At 43.6% G+C, this 22,081-nt stretch overlaps 2 protein-coding genes across 4 annotated transcripts in view; one reads left to right on the top strand and one right to left on the bottom strand.

Moving 5' to 3' along the window:
* The window catches only part of LIPC (lipase C, hepatic type), an 80,150-nt gene extending 78,686 nt beyond the window's left edge, over positions 1–1,464 (top strand). For all 3 annotated transcript variants that reach the window (XM_034783397.1, XM_034783398.1, XM_034783399.1), the window contains one exon: positions 259–1,464. In XM_034783397.1, the coding sequence (XP_034639288.1) occupies positions 259–382 (124 nt within the window). In that variant the 3' untranslated portion in view covers positions 383–1,464. The remainder of the gene's footprint in view (positions 1–258) is intronic.
* An 8,922-nt stretch (positions 1,465–10,386) lies between these two features.
* ADAM10 (ADAM metallopeptidase domain 10) overlaps positions 10,387–22,081 on the bottom strand; it is a 112,369-nt gene continuing 100,674 nt past the window's right edge. Inside the window, exons 15-16 of the mRNA XM_034783194.1 lie at positions 13,252–13,378; positions 10,387–12,643 (exon numbers count right to left, since the gene is read on the bottom strand). Of these exons, the coding sequence (XP_034639085.1) occupies positions 12,549–12,643; positions 13,252–13,378 (222 nt within the window). The 3' untranslated portion in view covers positions 10,387–12,548. The remainder of the gene's footprint in view (positions 12,644–13,251; positions 13,379–22,081) is intronic.

The following is a 22,081-nucleotide window of genomic DNA, read 5'->3' as shown; positions in this document are numbered from 1 at the left end:
TGGAAGATCAGAAAGAACATACAGAAGCAGTAAACTAAATACATAGGAATCACCTATGCCTCACCTATTCCCCCGTACCCTGCTCTAAATACCTTGTTGCCAGATGCACACTCATAATTAAAAGCAAATGAAAACAATTAGGCATCTTATTAAAAAAAGTAGAAAAAGGAATTGAAACCAACAATACTATGGGGAACAGAACATTTACACAAAGAAATGTCCAGAAAAGGTAACTTATACTTTGTGTTTTCTATTTAGAATGACGTTTTGTTCTCAAAGTGTTGACAACGTGCACCTGCATCCAGCCCAAGAGAAAACGTTTGTGAGATGTCCAAACAGCTCTCGGAGACCAAAGAGAAAATTCAGATTAGCAAGAACATGAACAGAGCTGCCCGTCATGCATTAGTAAAATCCCACACACCTACGACAATAGTTCAAATGTTTTAAATATATCAAGTTTAACAAAAAACAATGTACACGGACATTTCCAGAGGGAACAAGACAAAAATCAAAATTTAATTTTATTTTTGGAATATAACAGTATACTGAAATATGCATTTTGTTTGTCCTTAAAGCTGTCCCAAACAAATCAGCTTGCAATTTCTTAGCCAATATCATGTGTTTATACCTAAATTGCTTTGAAATGTGGAAAGATAAAACCTGCTCAGTGGAAATGCAAACATGATTACTTCAAAAGACTCTTGCTAAAAGCTGATGTTGAACGCTGGGCAGATTTCATGTTGCTGACTCTTTAAAAAACAATTTGCTTTCCAACTAGACAACTTGGAATAACAATTTGCATACTGCAAGGTAGGAAACAATTTTACTAGCCAGAAAACAAGTAGTTCACAGGCTCCATGGGTCAAACCTGAATCAGCTAAAGCATAGTTGAATTACTTACTAATGAACTTGGTGTGTTAATCACTTACTGCAAAAATATTCTTATTGGAGAGAGAGAATTGTCACACCTATAGAAAACTTTTATGAGCTTTTAACTGAATAACCTGCTAACATTCATGAGCTAAGGAGCTATGAAGCTGACAGGCTCATCCTTCTTGTCTGATACCCAATAAAATTTACAGCGTTATGAGCCAAATAATTGTACCTTTAATAACATGTTACATTAAAGTTTATTCTATTGGAAAATGCTTTGCTGTTCAATGTAGTGACAGAAATATTTTAAACTAATTTGCTTTAAAGAAATGCTTAGTGTACTAAAGCACATTCCAGCTGATAGTCCTATTTGCAGTCATGTTCAGTGAACTTCTGCACGTAAATCCTTTTCACCATGCTAGTGTAAACTCTAAAGTTATGTTTTAGACTTAAAATTTTCACAGTAGACTAACGTGATTTACAAATGAAAATTGTAAAACTTCAGCCATCTTCATTACATTCAGAGAATTATGAAACGTCAAGATTCTGCATTTCCATTATTTTCTGTAGCAATAGAAAATATGGAAAAAAGAAACAGATTTCCTTATAATTATTATTTTCAGTTTATGATTGCATGTGGTAATCAGAAAAATAGTGTTTTGACACTACATTGGTCATTTGGTTATGCCAGAAATCAAGATTTATCATTACAAGTTTGTTTTTACGACTGTGATGTTTAATTTTCTTTAAGTCTTTAAGGAATCTGAAATGTTTTTCTCAAATACTGAAAAATGTTTATGGCTGCTGGTGGTCACGTGGCCTGAAACAAGCCATATTGTCACACCAAAACGAGAGAAATGTTAATAAAAATGCACAGAAATTACAAGTCAGGATGGAAGTGAGAATATTGAAAGATGTGGAAAATCAACAATTTAGGCAGATTCACAATCTTTAAATTAGTGAGCAATTACTAAAGGCAGGTCTACACTACAAAATTAAGACTACCTAAATTACGTTGATATTCAGCTGCCTCAATAATTAAATCACTTTTGCATGTCCACACTACACTCTTTGGGTCAGCAGTGCATGACCTCACTACCAGTGCTTGCATCAAGGCAGAGAGCAATGCACCATGGGTAGCTATCCCACTGTGCAACTTGCCACCACCTACCGCAGGGTATTTTGGGAAGGGATTGCAATGCCTCATGGGGGCAAACGAGTTGTGCATGGGTGACTGGGAACATGCTTTCAATGTCTCATGATGCAGTTTTCTCTATCCCGTAATTTTATATGCATCCTATAATGTTTCGCACCTCTTTTCAAAAGCCCCACAAACATGCGCGTCTGGCATCACTGTGTGAAGCATGGATCCTGCACACCTCTCCACTGTTGCGATGAGTGTTGCGTGCACAATGCACCTGATCATGCAGTATTTGAAGAGCTGCCAGAGGAGCCACAGGGAACACGATGATTCCTTGGAGGCTAATTTGCTGTGGGACATAGAAACAATTCAAGGTTGTTGTTGGCATTCACAGAGCAGCCGCAGATGGTGCAGCAACACTAAAATGAGACCTGCTTTAACAGTGGAGAAATGAGTGGCAATCGCTGTGTGGAAGCTTGCAACATCAGATTGATTCCACACAGATGGGTAGCAATTTGGAATTGAGAAATCCACCATGGGGGTTGCCGTGATGCAAGCGTGCAGGGCCATCAATTGCATCCTGCTACGAAGGATTGTGACTGGGCAACATGCAGGACATAGTGGATGGTTTTGAAGCAATGGGGTTGAACTGTGTTGGGGTGCTAGATGCTGTGCATAGCCCGATTTTGGCACTAGATCACCTTGCCCCAGAGTATATCAACAGAAAGGGCTACTTTTCTATGGTATTGCAAGCGCTGCTGGATTACAGGGGATGCTTTATCGACATTAATGTGGGGTGGTCAAGGATGGTGCATGATGCACACATCTTTAAGAACACAGGACTATTCAGAAAGCTGTAAGCAGGGACTTTTTTTTTTTTTCTAGACCAGAGGATTATCATTAGGGATGTTGAAATGCTTTATAAATACAGGGGAAAGAACCTTTGAAAGGGAAAAAACAGTCATTTTCATTTCACAAACACATACACCAACTGTCTCTCTCACAGGGCAGTGCATAGGTGCTCACTTCCTCTCTTTCCCGTGGGTACTCGACTTCCCCTCTGCCCCTGGCCCCAACCCCACTCCACCCCTTCCATGAGGCCCCACCCCCATTCCAAATCCCCGTCCCAGCCCCACCTCTTCCCCACCTCCTCCCCTGAGCATGCTAACGCTGCCAAACAGCTGTTTGTTGGCAGCTGGGTGGGAAACGCTGGGAGGTAGGCAGAGAAGCGGGGACACAGCGCACTCAGGGGGGTGAAGGGGAGGTGGGGGGTGAGGGAAGCTTGGCTGCCGGTGGTGCAGAGCACCCACTAATTTTTGGAGCACCCACAGAGTTGGCGCCTATGGGGCAGTGTATGTGCAGCTGTGAATATCTGTTCTCTCCCCTGGGATGGAATGGTAGAGTAGGGCAGTGGCCCCAGACACCATGTGGAATGGGGGGGTGGGGCAGGTAGGGAGGTCCCAGAATGCAGTTCTCTATAAGCTGCAGAGGGAGGTGAGCATGGGTCTGTTGAACCTGAAGGTCAACAAGGGTCTCCAGCATGTCTGCTGCTTGAGAAGTGCTAGTATCTCCTGCTGCACATCTCTCTCCTTTCACTGTGCTTTTCTCCTATCCTCTCAATCCCTGTCCGTTCTGTCCACAAGTGTGATCCCTCCAAGCCCTGTGCTTGGTATCTGAAGCACCAGAGGCTTGCAAGATCTCTTGGAACATGTCATCTCATGTCCTCTTCCTTCTCCTCCTTATCTGGCTGAGCTGCTCTGCTTGTGTGGATGGAGAGACCCGCTCAAGGCCACATTTCCACTTGCAAAAGATACAATGCACAGAGGTACTATTGTGAGTGTTTTCACAAGATCAGTAGAAACTTGGTATATACCGAACTCACTCCCTTGATGCACACAAGTTACAAACCCTACATTCTCACTTCTCCTTGGGATTCATGCAGCATGGCTTCAGTCCCAGGGCAGGGGAGTTGGGACAATAAAGCAGAGTAGCTCATGGGCATGAGTATATGCAGATAGGGCAATTGAACGGAATAGTGGCACCGTTTTCCACAGGCAGTGGTGATTTTAGCTGACATCTCACTCCTGAATGGAGGCTGAAAGGGAACAGCGCCTGCACATGTCCAGCTGCAGACCAGGTCTACATGCTACTAGCCTGTGTGCTGCAATGGTGCCTGCTTAATAATTGCTGAGTGACATGGGAAAGTGTCCTACCACAGCAGAAGAAACAAGTCCCCAGAAATCTTCAGCTGAGGATTGCAGACTACATCCAGGAAAGTTTCCTCAAGATCTCTATGGAGGATTCACAAGACATACCACTGCACATAAACCAACTCTTCTACAGGACCCCCTCTGCCTAACTGTGCAGGGGAATGAGAAGCATAGTGACTCTACCTCCATTGGTTATTTCGCTACCTCTTCTAGCATGATTAAAAAAAAGAGTAAATGAACAGATGTGCCCCTTAAATATCAAAGCAAACTGCACACTTACCAGAGGTTCCTTCCCCTGCATCAGGCTCACGTATGCTGGACTGTAGGGACAGACCAGACTGCTCTGGCATCAAAAACAGGTCCTAGATTGCCGCACCCGTCACCTGTACCCCATAGTCCTCTTCCTCTGTTCACTTCAGGGGCCTGTGACTCCAGCTCCCCTAAAGTAGCCACGTGGCTTTTGGTGGTGGTAGGATCCGTGCAGACGATGGCATGCAGCAATTTGTAAAAGCGGCATGTCTGCAATTCTCAGCCTCCTTAGCCTTCTGGTACATCTGCCACGGGTTCTTGGCTTTCACGCAGAACTGCTGCAGATCCCTCTTGTAGCCCTCCCCTCCCCATGCCCTGAGCAATCTGCTCATAGATATCGATGTATCTACGTCTGAATTGGAGATGGGCCCGCACAGCCTCTTCTCCCCACACCCCCAGGGGATCCACCACCTCCCATGTACTCCACACGTCTGCAGCATGGAGCCGGCCTGGTCAGCTGGGCAGTTGCTAGGTGAACTCTCCACGCCAAGCAAGCAGGAAATGGAAATTAAAAAATTGCAGGGCTTTGAAAGGGCAGGGGCTTGTATCTTAGGGTTACCATATTTAAAAAATAAAAAAAAAGGACACTCCACGGACCCTTTCCCACCCCCGGCCCCGCCCCAACTCCACCCATTTCCCACCCCTTCCCCAAAGTCCCTGTCCTAACTCCCCCTTCTCCCTCCCAGACACGCAAAAAGGGCTGCCCGAGCGCTACCAGCTTCACGGTTTGCCGGGCAGCCTCCAGACCCTGCGCCCACGGCCGGCGCTTCCCCAGCGCAGCTGGAGCCCGTGAGGGGAAGCGCCCAGCCGGGAGTGCAGGGTCTGGAGGCTGCCCGGCAAACCGTGAAGCCGGTAGCACTCGGGCTTCGGGCATCTCCCATGCCTCTGGACCCGTCGCCATCGGAGCAGAGTAGCTGGAGCCCGGGAGGGGAAGTGCCCGGCCGGCAGCTCGGGGTCCGGAGGCAAGGGGGCTGCCCGAAGCTGGAGCGCTCGGGCAGCTCAGCTCTTAAACAGAGCCAAAGAGTCAGGGGAGGAGCAGAGCAGCTGGAGCCCAGGAGGGGAAGTGCCCGGCCGGTATTTTTCCTGGACATGTTCGGCTTTTTGGCAATTTCCCCCCCCCCCCCCCCAATGGGGGTTTGATTACCAAAAAGCCAGACATGTCCAGGAAAAACCAGACGTATGGTAACCCTATTGTATCTGTGTACTTGGGTGCTGGGCAGCAGAGTTCAAAACAGTGAGCCGAGTGGTCATGGTGGGGTATTGCAGGACACCTCTGGGAGGCCCTAAAGTCAACATAAGTAACACAGCATCTACACTGACATTGTGTCAACCTAAGCACTATGCCTCTTGAGGAGGTGGAATTATTAAATTGGCAAAGTGGGTGAGTTACATCAGTGGGAGTGACATTTTAGCGTAGATCAGGGGTTCTCAAACTGGGAGTTGTGAGCTGTCAGCCTCCACCCTCAAACCCCACTTGACCTCCAGCATTTATAATAGTATTAAATATAAAAAGTGTTTTAAATTTATAAAGGGCGGGGGGGTCACACTTAAAGGCTTGGTGTATGAAAGGGGTCACTAATACAAAAGTTTGAGAACCTCTAGTGTAGATGCTTACAGAGTTAGGTCAACGTAAGGTGCCTTGTGGCAACGTTTTTTAGCTCTGTAGTGTAGACCAGGACTAAATGTTGAGTCGGCAACATTTGCCGACAGTTCATGAGCAGGGGACTAGACTAGATGACTTGAGGTCCCTTCCAGCCCTACATTTCTAGGATTCTATCTTATTAGCACTTTCAGGCTTTTTTAAATAGCTACCATTCATTTAAATAAGCCCTGATCTTAAATTCAGAAACCAAAAAGGTGATCAGTAGCCAGGCTACAAGTTGAAGCACACTTAACTGGTGAACAATACACCAGTTGCCTTCCTTGAAAATACACCCAGTTCAGAAGCTGATCTGGCAAAAGCAACAACTACTGGGAATAAGACCTTGATTAGAAGGAAAAAGTCTGCCCAAACTGGCGAAAAGGGCTGTGTGGTCGATGCCGATAGGGCCAGATTCTAACCCCAGGAAGCAAATCTTTGGATCTTCAATGGACACAGTAAGTTTTGTGCTTTAATAGGTCTCACTAAAAGGTTAGACTTTGCTCAGCTCCTGGCACTAAGTTGTTTCTCAGTGCCAGTATCTGGGTCTGCAGAGATCTGACAGTCCAAAATTCAGCCTACGCTTGATACTTGTTCATTATCCTTATGGCTGTGCCTGAATTTCCTCCAGGCCCTGGCAGGCTATGGTCAGTCAAAATCCCTGAAGACCACACTCAAAAGCCATATTAAATAAATCATGCCTGGTGTGCCATGATAAAAAGAATCTTAAGGCAAGGGGGTCTGCCCAGACATAGGTGTAATGAAGGATCAATTGCCAATTCTGTGGTCAAGCACCAAAGCCAATGGGGCACTACTCAGATATTAACTCAAGCTCTCACTTATTGGTAGGGCCCTACCAAATTCACAGCTGGTCTCCCCTGTGAAATCTGGCCTTTTGTGTACTTTCACCCTATACTATACAGATACTATAGGGAAGACCAGCATTTCTCAAATTGGGGGTCCTGACCCAAAAGGGAGCTGCAGGGGGCAGGGTTTGCAAGGTTATTGTAGGGGGATTGTGGTATTGCCACCCTTACTTCTGTGCTGCCTTCAGAGCTGGGTGGCCAGAGAGTGGCAGCTGCTGGCCAGGTGCCCAGCCCCAGGCAGCATCCTGCCAGCAGCAGTGCAGAAGTAAGGGTAGCAATACCATACCATGCCAGCCTTACTTCTGCACTGTGGCTGGTGGCGGCGGTGCCTTCAGAGCTGGACTCCCAGCCAGCAGCCACCACTTTCTAGTTGCCCAGCTCTAAATGCAGCACCACTGCCAACAGCAGTGCAGAAGTAGGGGTGGCAATACCATGGCAATACCCTCCCCCCCACACAATAACCTTGCAATCACCCCACAAACCCTTTTTGGGTCAGGACCCGTACAGTTACAATACTGTGAAATTTCAGATTTAAATATCTGAAATAATGAAATTTACTATTTTTAAAATCCTGACTGTGAAATTGACCAAAATGGCCCATGAATTTGGTAGGGCCCCTACTTATTGGACCTTTTGAAGCATTCTGTACAAGAAAAAAGCTGGTGGGAAAGTGTATGAAAGATCCATGTGGGCAAATCTTGGGAGAGTGGATCAACTAATAAGGCCTGAATGTCCATCACTCTTGAACAGCAGACACCCACTTTTTGGCTGAATGTTTCCAAGTCAGGAACTTAACCACTGACTTTCCATGATATTTAGGCTTCTAAGTGCCTAAAGGCTTGTCTACACTGCACCCCATGGGGGTGTGATTTCTAAAGCACGCTAATGTATCTTGCACTAACTGGTCCATGTAGACCCTGCTGGTGCACACTGAAGGTTCCTTAGTACACTTTAACATAGTGCTATGGAACTTTCAGTGTACACCAGCAGTCTACACCGACCAGCCAGTGCATGAAAGTACTTTAGAAATCACACCCCTGTAGTGCACATAATCCCAAGGGGTACACAAGCCCTCAGTTACTTTTGAAAATGGATTTAAGCACTTATGAAAATTTTACCCCAAGTACCTTGTATTGAGACTGAATATATGATAAACAAGTGTTGAAGGGGCAAATGGTCTGTGGCCATCATATTACATAGCCAAGTTCATTTAGTTCACCTTGACTGGATTTTTTTCAAGTCCAGGACAGGATAAAGAGTGGGTTTTTTGACCAATTTAAACTGTAAATCTCCCTAGATTATCTTCAAAATTCAGCAATTTATAGTTTTCTGTGACTGGGAGAGTCTGATTCTGCTGTTGTGGCTACTGTTGCTTCAAGATATACAAATTATGGTTTCTACCTTCTAAATTATGATCTGGGCATTGCTGGCAGTGTTGGATTGTACTCTGCCTTCCATTCTGTCTCTGCAACATGATGTGCCTCATATCCATTTTTTAAGGACTTGCTTCTATCAAACTAGAAAGTTATGATAATTAAAGACATCCAGTATTCCTTGTAGCTTTCTTGAAGGCTGGAAGAATGTTTGTGTTCAGAGGATACTGAACTGATCTTGCTTTTAGAGCAAGGGCCAAGGCTAGAACCCAAGTACAATTCCTCTTAAAGGCTGAAGTCACAGGCACCCTTTTGCTACTTCATATGATGAAAGGCATCCATATGAAAACTTAACAAATCTGCCACAAAAACCACCATAATGGAGAACAGATTATAACAGCTGATTTTAGGTTTAGTGTCCAAGGTATCTATGTACATGGGCCAACATTTTCAAACTTGTTTTTGTAAAGTTAGACACCCTAAATCCTCATTTACACCTAAATAGTGGCCTATTTTCAGGGACCTATGGGTGCACAATACCTTTAAAAATCAGGCCACTTCTTCGAGTGCCTAAATGTAAATTTAGGGCCTAACTTTAGGAAAACCAAGTATGAAATATTTGGATAATAAATATCAAGATCTGTACAGAGGCTGCTGAAGCCTCAGCATCAAATCAACCTTAGATATACAAAAGCTAGTGCTTTTAATTACCTTATGTGAACTAATGTTTCCTAGTTCTATTCACCTTTCTTCAAAATTAGTAACTCTCCCCTCTGCTTTCTTTATGTGAGGTGGGAAACAGTAATGAAAAAGTGAGACTGAGCCACTGATTTATAGTCTTTGCTGCTTTGATTGACTAGATAAAATGTCATGTTAAAGGGAATCACACGAAGACCTTCTTTCGGACATTCACACCATGCTGGCTGCACCTCCTCCCTAAAGGAAAAAAGCGGTTTAATGGATAAAAACGTTTAAGTATGAAGACAACTGAATTCAATTAGCAGATATATCCTGGGGAAATCAGATGAGTTACCAAAAATAAAGCCATTTACACACGTATAGGGTCTACAAGGACTAATTTAAAAGAAATCAGGAACCCATGTTTTTAAGTGCTTATAAGTCATTTCCCCCCCCATTTCAGTTCACAGTTAGGCATCTAAATCCCTATTTAGGCACCTGAAAAGGTTATCTGGCTTCCAGAGGTGCAGAGCTCCCACTGATAATCTAATAATTCTTTTTGCACCCAACTGTACAATTTAATTCTAAGAGCAAGCAGTGATGTCAAAATCATGAAAACAATACATCAAAGCATGCTCAGGAATTTCTCAGTTCAATTGCTCAGTTAGGGAAAGAAAAGCTTCAAGCATATATTCCTTACACCGCACAACTTCTGAATGAAAGATGTGGCTGGCAGGCCTTTTAATATAAATCTTAGTCCAAGCAGTTAAAAAAAAAATCAATTTTCAAAGATCTGTTCACTAAAAATTAAAAGCTATCTATATTGACAGTTTTAACAAACAGTAAAAATCAGATTTGCATAGCATGTTTTGAAAACTTATTCATTAGTTATCTTCAGTGAATTTTATATTAATTGTCAGATAAAATGCGTCAGAAAGTGAATTTATTTTTCACAAGATCAAACCAACTAAAGATCTACCTTATACACCTTCGCAGTTATTAGCTTAATTTTTAAACATAACAGCAGAGGAGTTTAAAATACTTTGATCAGAAATAAGAAACAGAATAAAGATAATTTTAGAGCTTTATCTTAAAAAGAGTGTTTTCACAGACAAATTTTATTCTATTTACTGCATGAAGCTCAAATTGGGAGATGTGGATAACACTTTCTGGTGCATTCATAATGCAGTTATTCTTGTTATAATGGTATCTGTGGTGAAAGACAGAAAAAGTAGGAGGAAGTAGCATTTGTATACTCCTTTTGCTTTGAGTTTAAAAAGCAAGCGAACCTTCAAGATAATTTCATCAAGTCTATTTATTAATGCATTTCAAGTTTCAAAAAAAACGTACATATCTTTGCACAATACTTTATTTTTTGCAATTTTAGTAAAAATTTCCAAAGTGAACAAAAAAGATACTGTATAAAACACAGTGGACATTAAATTGACAGTAGTATTAGATCTCAATTGTCTTGATCTCTTTTGTTTTACCACATTTTGACTTGCAGTGGAGAGTTCAGTGCACATTTCTCTTTTCAGAAAACATTTAACTTAGACTCAAAATAAAATAGGGCAGCATGTATCTGCTGAAACCCCACCACAGGATAACACTACGAGCAAAAAATTTACATGCCCCAAAGGTTATCACACTCAAGAAGTTACTAAGAACTCTTGCTGAATTAAAGTCACCATTTTAGAAATGCAAACCCACTTCCAGTCTTTGCACGGTCTGAAAACAAATGTATTTAAAATGATTTAAAAGCAACTACATACATTTCTAACTTATTAAGATTGTTTGGAATTATTTATAGTCTATGGGGTTTCATGTACAAAATTTGTCTCTAAACCATGTACAAAAAACTGTATTTTGAAAAAAGTCACCACATACTGTACAAGTTTACAAGGAAGAGATCCCATTATATTCTGTAATATTTTTGGCCTTGCTGGCTTGCGTCACATTATGAGAATGATTGTGTAAACTTTATACTCTTAAAAAAAAAAAAAAAAAAAAGAAAGCCTGTCCAACCCTTAATAAATTTTCTCCTAAGCAAAGCCAGGAAAATTATAGCCATTTGCCTCTAATTAGCTTGCAGCTTTTGGAAAACAAGCAATAAATATGTCACGAGCTTAAACTTTTGTAATGCCCCTTTCATTTCTGCATAGCAGTAAGCATGTTAAGACAATAAATGCTTTTGTTTTCTTTTTTTAAAAAATGCCAATTATTTACATTCGTACTACAAACTTTGGAATGGGACATTGTGCTGTTTGAACTTCACTACTGTTATAAAATATTTAAGGGAAAATCAGTTGGCTTAACTTTAAGTCAGCTACAGTAGCTGGAATATTACTGTATTTTAGTGGTTATTCATTAACAGTATCATGCTGGAAAGTTATCTAAATATTTGATAAATTAAAAAATAGAAACTACAGCTTTTCATCCTTCCCATTTCTTCAGAATCATGAACGTAATTACCACACTACGAATATCTGAACAACCCAAATAAACCGGTTGCAGTCCTTAAAACAAATTGTATAACAGGCATATTTCTCTACTAAAGCATGGAAATATTTCATCCAACTCTTCATTATTTAACAGAATAATCAGACGAAAATTAAAAATACTTATGCTGAACTACAAGAAATCAGACATTTATATAAAATGTAATTTTGAAACATTCTGGCATATGCGAAGTTTGCACACTTGTTGCATGTATTCCAAAAAGAGCATTCAAACTTGTGTGCTATGTCTTAGCAGCTGTTTGATAAAAGATGAAATGAGTACTTGAACCAACTCTGATCCTAATAAAAAAAGTTTGAATTGATTCAAAACTGCTGTGTAAAGCATTACAGAATCCTTGACCATTATACACCTCCATCCTCTGTTATCCTGAGTAAGTCAATTAAACAGTAATTTCTTCATTAATAGCGGAAAAGTTTTATAATACAAAGAAACATCCATATTGCAATTCTTTTGATTACAATTGCACACAGAAGTACGGGTGTACATTAGAAATACATGTCTGCATATAACAATTTATATACATTGGCAGGTTATGTCTCCAATGTTGAGGTGATCTAGCTTCCTAACCTTGATTGGCAGTTGAAAAATATATACAGATATATTTTCAATTTGTGAATAAAAGTTTTACTAGAGCCATGTTTGCCTGCAAGTGAAGAAAATGCAGCAATGAAGAGCAGAAAAGGGGAAAAAAAACATGATAATCTAAGACTTTTGTGCCATTAGGTTAAAAATATCTGTAAGAAAATCACTTCTCTCTCTGGAAGGTCCAATAATTAAAAATTAAACTCCTCCACTTGTTCGAGGACATAACATCTTGCCTTTTTTTTCCTTCTATTTTTGTTTGAGAGTTGGACTGGGGACAGTGACTTAATAGGTTTTCTTTGGAGTGAAGTTTTCCCATTGTAGGCACTAGGAAGAACCAAGGCAAAAAATCTGTAGTTAACGTCTCATGTGTCCCATCTGATAACTCTCCCGGGGTCTCTGACGTGGTGGTGGTTGAGTCGTTTGTGGTGGTCTCCTCCTCTTTAAAGTGCCTGTTGTAAACAGAGAAAAAAACATAAGTTGTTAGGGAAAAAAATAAATAAAAGAATGCATTTTTAAAAGAATGCCTGCCAATAAAATGAAGTACAATTCTGGGTAGGCAAATTAAATATGAAGGGATATTTTCATGCTTTGTGAAAAGCACAGTATTTAAAATTGCAATAAGAAAAGTTTTAACAGACAACTACATGATGTGAACATGTAATATATTGTAAATAAACTGCTATGTACGATTTTCTGACAGAAATGTGGTGTAGGGAGAAGGCGTAAAAGGAAGCCTACACATTAGTAATTGCAACAACTACTGCTATACTTTCCACATATTCCATATGTTTATAGTCCCTATTTTGACTAGGAGGAAGTGAGATGTAATTTTATCTCTGTCTACACAGTAGACCAGATTTGAGAAATAATTCTAGGGGGTTATACTGGCACAAAAAGAACAACACACATAACCTTGTAGTTTCACAGTGCCAGACTATGACCTATAGAACTTTAGCGCTACAGTTTCTCAACACTTGAAAAGGGCAAGGCATATAGTTGAAAATAAAGGTTCTACCTTCTTACTTCTCTGTTGTCTTAATCACTTGGATGTACTTACCTGGGAGTGGTTTAGGAGGAGGCAACTTTGGATTACTGCTCGGAGTATGAACACTGCATATTTTAATGAATCCAGCCATTAACATGATCAGAGCAATTCCCATAAGCAATACTGCCCACCAGTGAGCCTAAAACACATTACAAAACAAGGTTAAAAAAAAAGAAGACAGTACATTGTTAAATTTATTTGGCTGAATTCTGTAAGGTTTCCCATACAATGAAATATACTAACAAGTTACATAAAATAAATTAGTGGCATTAATGAATGCATCTAATAATCCATTTAATCATGGTTAGGCATTTATTGCACCTAATCTGGGTGAACATAGACACTAAACTCCCCCAACTTGATAATAGCTTTTCTAGGGTTACCATACGTCCGGATTTTCCCGGACATGTCCAACTTTTTGGGCTCCAAATCCCCGTCCGGGGGGAAAGCCCAAAAAGCCGGACATGTCCGGGAAAATCGAGACATGCCGGGCCGGGGGCTCCGCCGGGGCCGGGCCGGGGGCTCGGGGGCTCCGCCGGGGCCGGGCCAGGGACTCGGGGGCCGGGCCAGCGGCCGGGCTGGGGACCGGCGGTGCGGTGCCGGGGGTGCTCGGCCGGGGGCCGGGCCGGGGATCGCAGTGCTGGGCGGGCCGGGGGTGGTCGGCCGGGCCCGGGGCGAGCATCCCAGGGCCGGGGCCAGCCTGGGCCGCGCCTCCTCCCCCCACACTCCCCCTTACCTGCTTCAGGCTTCCCGTGACTCAAATGTTCGTGGGAAGCAGGGGAGGGGGCGGAGACTTTGGAGAGGGGGCGGAGTTGGGGCGGGGCTGGGGCCCCATGGAGTGTCCTCCTTTGGGAGGCACAAAATATGGTAACCCTAGCTTTTCTGAGCTCTAGCATTGTTGTTTCACTTAATGATTAATTATATTGCTATTTTATTATAGTAAAACTTCTAGAAGTCACAAATCTTCCAGTGCCAGCTATTTATAAAAGCCAACACCTCCCATGGATTTGGCAGACATATTCCAAGGCAGTGAGTAAATCAATTCACAGACTGCAAGAAAAAGCCAAAAGAAAAAGGACAAAGGATTAAGTTGCTGTATTGCAGCTTGAGGCAATTCAGCAACTAGGTAAGAATCTGCATATTTTTTCAGAGCTCTTAGCTGACAATCTGGCCTTTGCTTTGCATGCAGAAAGTAATGAAATCTAGCCATAAAGTAAAATTCAGTTACAACTAATGTTTTGTCATTTTTTCATAGCAGAAGACTGCAGAAATTGATTCTTAAATGCTGTTGCAATGGAAGTAAATATACCCTAGGGAGAATACACAAAAATATAGTCCATGGAAGGAAAGGGAAGATTTAGAACAAGTTTTCCTTCCACTTAAAATAAATAAATAAACAATTATATATAAGGGAGAAGTCGTCCTTGACTCTGGAATTCATTCCTCCTGCCTCCACTTGGACCCAACACCGGCCAGGATTTATTACTTTCAGGACAAACTGTAAACATTTCAGTTTATTAGAGGCTTAAGGAGGAAAGTGAAAATGGAGAAGCTCATTTTACTGTTAGATCTTTTTATGGTACCTTTGACCTGTTCATTAAGTGTATTAATAATTCTTAGGCTATGTCTACACTACACACCAGTTTTCATTACAAGCCATAATGAAAAGTAAGTGGTGTCCACACTGCTATGTAGCTACAGGTCAATGAAAGGCTCTGGAGAGAAGAAGCAGCAGCGAGCTGATGGAACCTTTCCCCACTGTATCTCACTACCAAAGCCCTCCCTCACAGCGGGGAGAAAGCTCCAGCAGTGGTGAGCTAGTAGAGCCTTTCTGCACAGCTCCCTTCTGTAGGACTCTTCCTCTAACAGGGAAAGGCTTCAGTGGTAGCCTGGAGAGGGACTGCGTGGGCTGTAGAGAGCTGTGTATAGTATAAAGCTGGGTAGATGCCCACAGGCAGTGCCTCACTGCCTACACTGCTATTAATACCCAGGGGGTTCCAAACCGGTGGACAACAATATCAAAGACTATAGTTAAAGTTGTCTAACACCTATTATAACCTTGTTTACAGTTACTGAACTTAGGCCTAGTCTTCACTTACCGGCTGGTCCGGAGACACGCCATCGATGTTCTGGGATCGATTTATCGCGTCTGCTTAAGACGCGATAAATCGATCCCGGATCGATCCCGGAAGTGCTCACAATCGACGCCGGTACTCCAGCTCGCCAAGAGGAGTACGCGGCGTCGACGGGGGGAGACTTCCGGCCGCGTCTGGACCGCGGTAAGTCCGGAGTAAGGTACTTCGAATTCAGCTACGTTATTAACGTAGCTGAATTTGCGTACCTTAGTCCGAAGTCCGGACTAAGTGTAGACCAGCCCTTAGACAAACTGGTCATTCAGCTGGGAATTTTCCATACTCTCTCTCTGCCACACAATGGAGGTTTTTATAAGTCTGCCACTTCCAAGAAATCATTTAGTGAAACAGGTACTTTTGCCTATGTTAAATTCTGACATTTTAAAAACAATTCTCATGCCTCAAGGATTCAAATTAGGAATTTGTTACTCGGCAGGGAGGATGTCTGAGGTTGGAGATGTGTCATTTACTGTCCCCCATGAAAGCAGACATATTTTTGGCCAAGTTATAATATGCAGAGAATTTGCATATGGGCACTACAGTTTGATCCCTACTTGTCCCTTATTTTCTCTACAGTCCAACTGCACTGCATGTGCTCCCAGGCCCCAAGTGAATCTCCTGCATTACGTGCCTAAGATAAGAACAGAGAAAGCCTTCCAGCTGAAACACAGGCTGCTTCCTGTCACCTCTCTATTCTTAAAATACTTTTTAGACTAAGGGAAGATGCTCTGGGCTTGGAATAGAAGACTGAGTCCTAGGGTACGTCTATACTTTGCTTACCGCCGGACCCGGAGGTAAGCAATCGATCTTCTGGGATCGATTTATCGTGTCTTGTCTAGACGCGATAAATCGATCCCGGAAGTGCTCGCCGTCGACCCCGGTACTCCTGCTCCGCGAGAGGAGTACGCGAAGTCGACGGGGGAGCCTGCCTGCCGCGTCTGGACCCGCGGTAAGTTCGAACTAAGGTACTTCGACTTCAGCTACGTTATTCACGTAGCTGAAGTTGCGTATCTTAGTTTGAAGTGGGGGGGGGGGTTAGTGTGGACCAGACCTTAGTCTTATCTTTCCTTGAATAATATTAATTCTGTGTATTTCACAACCTATATTAAGCAAGCTTTCGTATACTTAAATTTGGAGGGAGTCAAGTTTTCCGCCCATCAAAGATAACTGAGGATCTGAGAACCTGCACAGGTTCGCTTCTGACAGAAGAAATAATAGAACCTATGTTTCTAATACAGCAAACCAAAATCTTATTTAGTTAGTCACAGTGCCTCTCAAAGAATGTGCCAAATCTATGTGCTTGGTTATGTCGTCTTATACAAGAGTCAGGCAACAGTGAGCAATGTGCAAGCAAAAAGCATAACTGACAAACCACCACCACCTACATATTTTCTTTCAGTCCTCTGATCAAATCAAAGGCCATTCTCCACTCCCAGATCAAGAAATAGAACACAGGAATCCCAATTCCCAGCATTTCAGTGTCGCACAGCAAAAACCACTCACAAACTGTGTGCCACAGTTGCACATGAACTTTTCTTTTTAAGGAAATTCTATAAAAATGACATTAAAAACCTTGTTACAGTTGAAAAGATAAGCATTCCAAAGTTAAGAAATGCCAGATTTATTGTGCAACTTTAATTCTGCCCCCTTCCATTTTTGCTTTATGACAGTCTAATTACATAATCACATGCTATTTTTTCATAGGCCTCTAACATATTGGGAGGTGAATGCAGCAAGGTTTTGTAAGCAGGGAGACTTGAAATGTGGAAAAAAAGATAGCAAGCAATGATGTAATTAAAAACTGTATAATAATGCATAGGCACAAAGAGGCAAAATTAAGGTTGCACAGACAGCTGTTAATTTTTTGAATGCTTTAGTTTGCAATCTATAATAATTTTCATTTAGTAGTTTCTATATGGCATATAAATGAGGCTGACAGATTTATTACATTCCATATCTATACATATTACTTCTCCATTTGCTGCATACATTTAAAATCTGCATGCTTATTTCTATACAAATTCATGAGATTACTTATCTAATTTGTATATGCTAATAGTAAATGTAATATTTTATCAAACTTTTCTCAGTGCTATACATTTTGACTCATGCTTTTGATTTGGTGTAAATGGAATATTTTTAGTTCAAATGAAAGTTAAGCCATCGCAAATACACTTAAATTCACATTTAAGCATCTAATTCCCTAGAAGTGGAGTGTCAGTTTTGTATTTCATCATCCATACAAAGCTTAACATATTACCTGGCTGGTTAATGCAAACTACTTACCTGTGACTGGAGTTCTCCTGAAGGTAGCCTCTAAAGAGCCAACTCTTTGGCCAGGTCCTTGATGCACACTAGCAAGCTTAGTAGATAAAGTTCAGAAACCCTCATGATGCAGTTAAAGTTAACCATTAATGCAGTTAGGAAATAGTTATGTATTGTGTACTAGACTGTTTAAAGATAAGATACGGCGCCCCTCGCTCCCACTAAAACACTGCTATAAACCTACACTACAGAGGTATCTATGTGAAAAGGAGGGGCACAACAAATAGGGGGCCCAGGCCCACCTCCTACTTGGCTGGCTCCGAGCAGAGACTCCAGCAACTGCTGCCTCCCCTTCTGGCCATGCCCAAGACAGCAGTATGCATAGGCCCTACCAAATTCACAGCCATGAAAAATGCGTCACAAACCTTGTGTATGCTCGTACCCTATACTAGACAGATTTCATGGGGAGACCAGCATTTGTCAAATTGGCTGGTCCAGACCCAAAAGAGGTTTGCAGGGGGAGGGGGTGTTGGAAGGTTATTTTGGGGGAGTCACAGTACTGCCACCCTTACTTCTGCACTGCCTTCAGAGCTGGGTGGCTAGAGAGCAGCGGCTGTTGGCCAGGCGCCCAGCTCTGAAGCCAGCGCAGAAGCAAGGGTGGCAATACCATACCCAGGGCCGGCTCCAGGCACCAGCCGACCAAACATGTGCTTGGGGCAGCACCTTGGGGCGAGGCGGTGCTCGGGTTTTTATTTATTTTTATTTATTTATTTATTGGTTCGTCGTGGCAGCATTGAAAGGGGTTTTTTTGTTTTGGCGGCACGGCACTTGGGGAGCAGGGCTTCGGTCAGCGCGGCACTCGGGGGGGGGCTTTGGGCGGCACTTGGAGGGGGGCAGGGTCTTGGGCCGGCGCAGTGCTCGGAGGGGGCGGGGGCGTGGTGCTCGGGAGGAGGGGGGGCGGCGCGGCTCTGAGGCTTGCGTGGCACTTGGGGGGGCAGGGCTTCAGGCGGCGTGGTGCTTGGGGGGGGGGGGGGGGGGGTTGGGGGGGGGGGGGGTGGGGGGGGGTTGGGGGGGGTTTGGCTGCGCGGTGCTCGCGGGGGGTGGTACGGCGGCGTGGCGCTCTTCTTTTTTGCCTGGGGTGGCAAAAAAGTTAGAGCCGGCCCTGACCATACCAGGCCATCCTTCCTTCTGCACTGCTGCTAGTGATGGCTCTGCCTTCAGAGCTGGGATCCTGGCCATCAGCTGCCGTTCTCTGGCCACCCAGCTCTGAAGGCAGTGCCGCCACCAGCAACAATGCAGAAATATAGGTAGCAGTACCGCAAACCCCCCTACAATAACCTTATGATATGCCCCCCCCCAAAACTTATTTTTGGGTCAGGACCCCTACAATTACAACACTGTGAATTTCAGATTTAAATGTCTGAAATTGTGAAAAAAAAAATTTTTTAAATTAAATTAATGGAGATATCCCATCTCCTAGAACTGGAAGGGACCTTGAAAGGTCATCGAGTCCAGCCCCCTGCCTTCACTAGCAGGACCAAGTACTGATTTTGCCCCAGATCCCTAAGTGGCCCCCTCAAGGACTGAACTCACAACCCTGAGTGTAGAGGCCAATGCTCAAACCACTGAGCTATCCCTGCCCCATGACCATGAAATTGACCAAAATGGACCATGAATTTGGTAGGGCTTTAAATATGGGGCAACACTGCAGCCTGGGACTCACAGCCTGGGACTCACATACAGGAGTACCAGGCTGGAGTGCCACATCCCTGCCCAATGAGGAAGCCCCTGCCAAAATCCTGGTGCTGTGGGCTGGCAGGGAAGGCCCCAGTACTTCCCCAAATTCCTTTCCCTTGGTGGGGAGGTAGTGGGGGTTGCAGCCCTGATACTGGGGCTTTCCACAGGGAGCTGGGGGCCCGCAGACTGCACAGTAATTCCCCTTGTGCTCTCTGGCCTGTGCCCTGCCCTGGCACCAGGGGCCAATCACAGGAATGGCTCAGCTTCTGGGCCCTGGGCATTCCAGCACTTCCTTCCTTGGCTGCAGCCCTACAAAACTGCCTGCAGCTGTGTCTGCCCTGTCAGCTGTATGTGAAGCTGAGCCATGCCTGTGGGGCACACTGCGGATTCTTTGCCCCAGGACAGGCATCCTACTGGAGAAAAATCTTCTCCATGGACTCCCTCCTTAGGGCAAATTCTGTGCCCCTAGAGTAGAGTGACATTAGCAAATTCCTTTTCCTCTCAAAAAGGATATTTAGAGTTTACAGAGAACTGACTGTGTGCAAATACTAGAACAAATTTATTATGATAGTTTCTTAAAGCAAAAGGGAAGCGTTATATACCTATACTGTATTAGGTATTCATCAAGCAATGAAAATTGCATTAATAAATGACAGCGCTTCAATAACCACTAAATTATGGTCAAGTGAGTAAATCAGAGTGAATTTCAGTAAGATTTGCGTGCTCAATTCTTTTAGGGTGCTTTGGAAAAATCAGCTTTAATTTCCAACATATTAATTGTTGGTCTGAAAGAGCTGACAAAAAAAATACTGAGGACTGCTCAGTGGATGTATTCATATTATAAATCCCTAGATCGGGGTGGGCAAACTTTTTGGGCCGAGGGCCACCTCTGGGTGGGGAAATTGTATGCAGGGCCGGGCAGGGGGTTGGGGTGCGGGAGAGAGTGCAGGGTGTGGGAGAGGGTGCGGTGTGCAGGAGGGGGCTCAGGGCAGGCGTGCAGACTGCGGGAGCGGGCTCAGGGCAGGGAGTTGAGGTGCAAGAGGGGTGCGCGGTGCAGGCAGGGGGCTTAGGGCAGGGAGCAGGAGGGGTTCGGGCTCCAGGGTGGCAGCGGCACGCACCGGGGCAATGGCAGGCTCCCTGCATGCCTGCCCTGTCCCCATGCCGCTCCAGGAAGCGCTGCTGCCCCTGGGGGAGGGCTCCATATGCGCTGCCCTTGCCATGCCTCCAGGTACCTCCCCCAAAGCTCCCATTGGCCGTGGTTCCCTGATCCTGGCCAATGGGAGCCGCGGGGGGCAGTGCCTGGAGGCAAGGGCCCCGGGGGCCACAGGCCGGATCCAAAATCATGAGGGGCCGGATTGGGCCCGCGGGCTGTAGTTAGGGTGACCCGATGTCCCGGTTTTATAGGGACAGTCCTGGTTTTTGGGTCTTTTTCTTATATAGGCTCCTATTAACCCCCACACCCGTCCCGATTTTTCACACTTGCTGTCTGGTCATCCTAGCCGTAGTTTGCCCACCCCTGCCCTTGATGCTAGGATTACAGGGGACACAGGGCAGCACATCTAATTTCCTACACTTAACGCAAGCTATGCTGTACCTAGACAGTTTCATTTTTAAAAGTTTCCACAATGACCTATCTTGCCATGCTGTTCTATTGTCAAATTGCCCTTACTGTTGAGGAAAAACTTCCCTTCTAAACTTAATGTTTCTGGCCAGTCTTGCAGGTGTCATTCTCCTTGCTTATTTTGGAGTAGAACTATCAACTCCTCGATTTATTTAAGCTATGTACGATCCTCAAATTTTTCTTTATACATCATATTTTTCTTCAGTTGCTCTTTGTATTCAGTGTTATTGTGACCATACACAATTAGGTCTATAAAAGGAAACCAAGTAAAAAAAATAAGTTTCAAGATGACTAAAACCAAAACTGACTAGTAAATGTACACAAAAATACAATGGAAACAGAAACAGATCAATGACATTACAAAGGTAATCTAGGCACAAGCTTCTGCTGGTACAGAAGACTTGCCCACCTTCCCCATAGGTAAGGCCACCAGGAGCACAATGAGCCTGTACTCAAGTCCCTCCATTGGCATGAGAAACTGACCCGGAACCAGTTTAAATCTTTGGTCCTGATCTTCAAAACATTTAATTGATTAAGTCCTAGCTACAACAGAGACTGAATTTTAACCTCTGAACCACAGAAGTAGCTGTGTTCTTCTGGGACAATGCAGATCATAAAGTCCAGAATGAAAAACAGGATTGCTAGTAACAAAGCATTTTCAATCTAAGGCGCGTGGCTACAAAACAAGCTTCCAGAGCAAACTGAGCATATCCTGACTCTGACTGTCTTTAGGAAACACTGCCAATCCTACCCCTTCAGAGAAGGCTTTCCATTACAAGAACACCACTAACCCCTTAATACCCCCTTCTACTCATAAAAACCCAACCAAAATCAGAAGTTATCCCAAAACAAATCTAAAATTAATAAAATATAAAAAATAAAGAGAGAGACGTGCCAAAGACTCAATGTCCACTAAGGATTTTGTCAGATTCCTCAGTGACGGGTGGCAGTATAAAACCCTAAAACAGACAATCGACTGAGTCTTAAATATACACTATAAGAACACTGTGGAAGTGTATAGGCTAACATTCACACACCTATTTAAACACACCAAGTAAAGGACAATGTTAGTATAGTGAAAATACAC

The sequence above is a fragment of the Trachemys scripta genome, chromosome 10 (genome assembly GCF_013100865.1).
Source record: "Trachemys scripta elegans isolate TJP31775 chromosome 10, CAS_Tse_1.0, whole genome shotgun sequence".
Lineage (NCBI taxonomy): Eukaryota > Metazoa > Chordata > Testudines > Emydidae > Trachemys > Trachemys scripta.
Note: the sequence above shows the minus strand (reverse complement) of the source record. Positions and strands in the feature narration are given on the sequence as shown.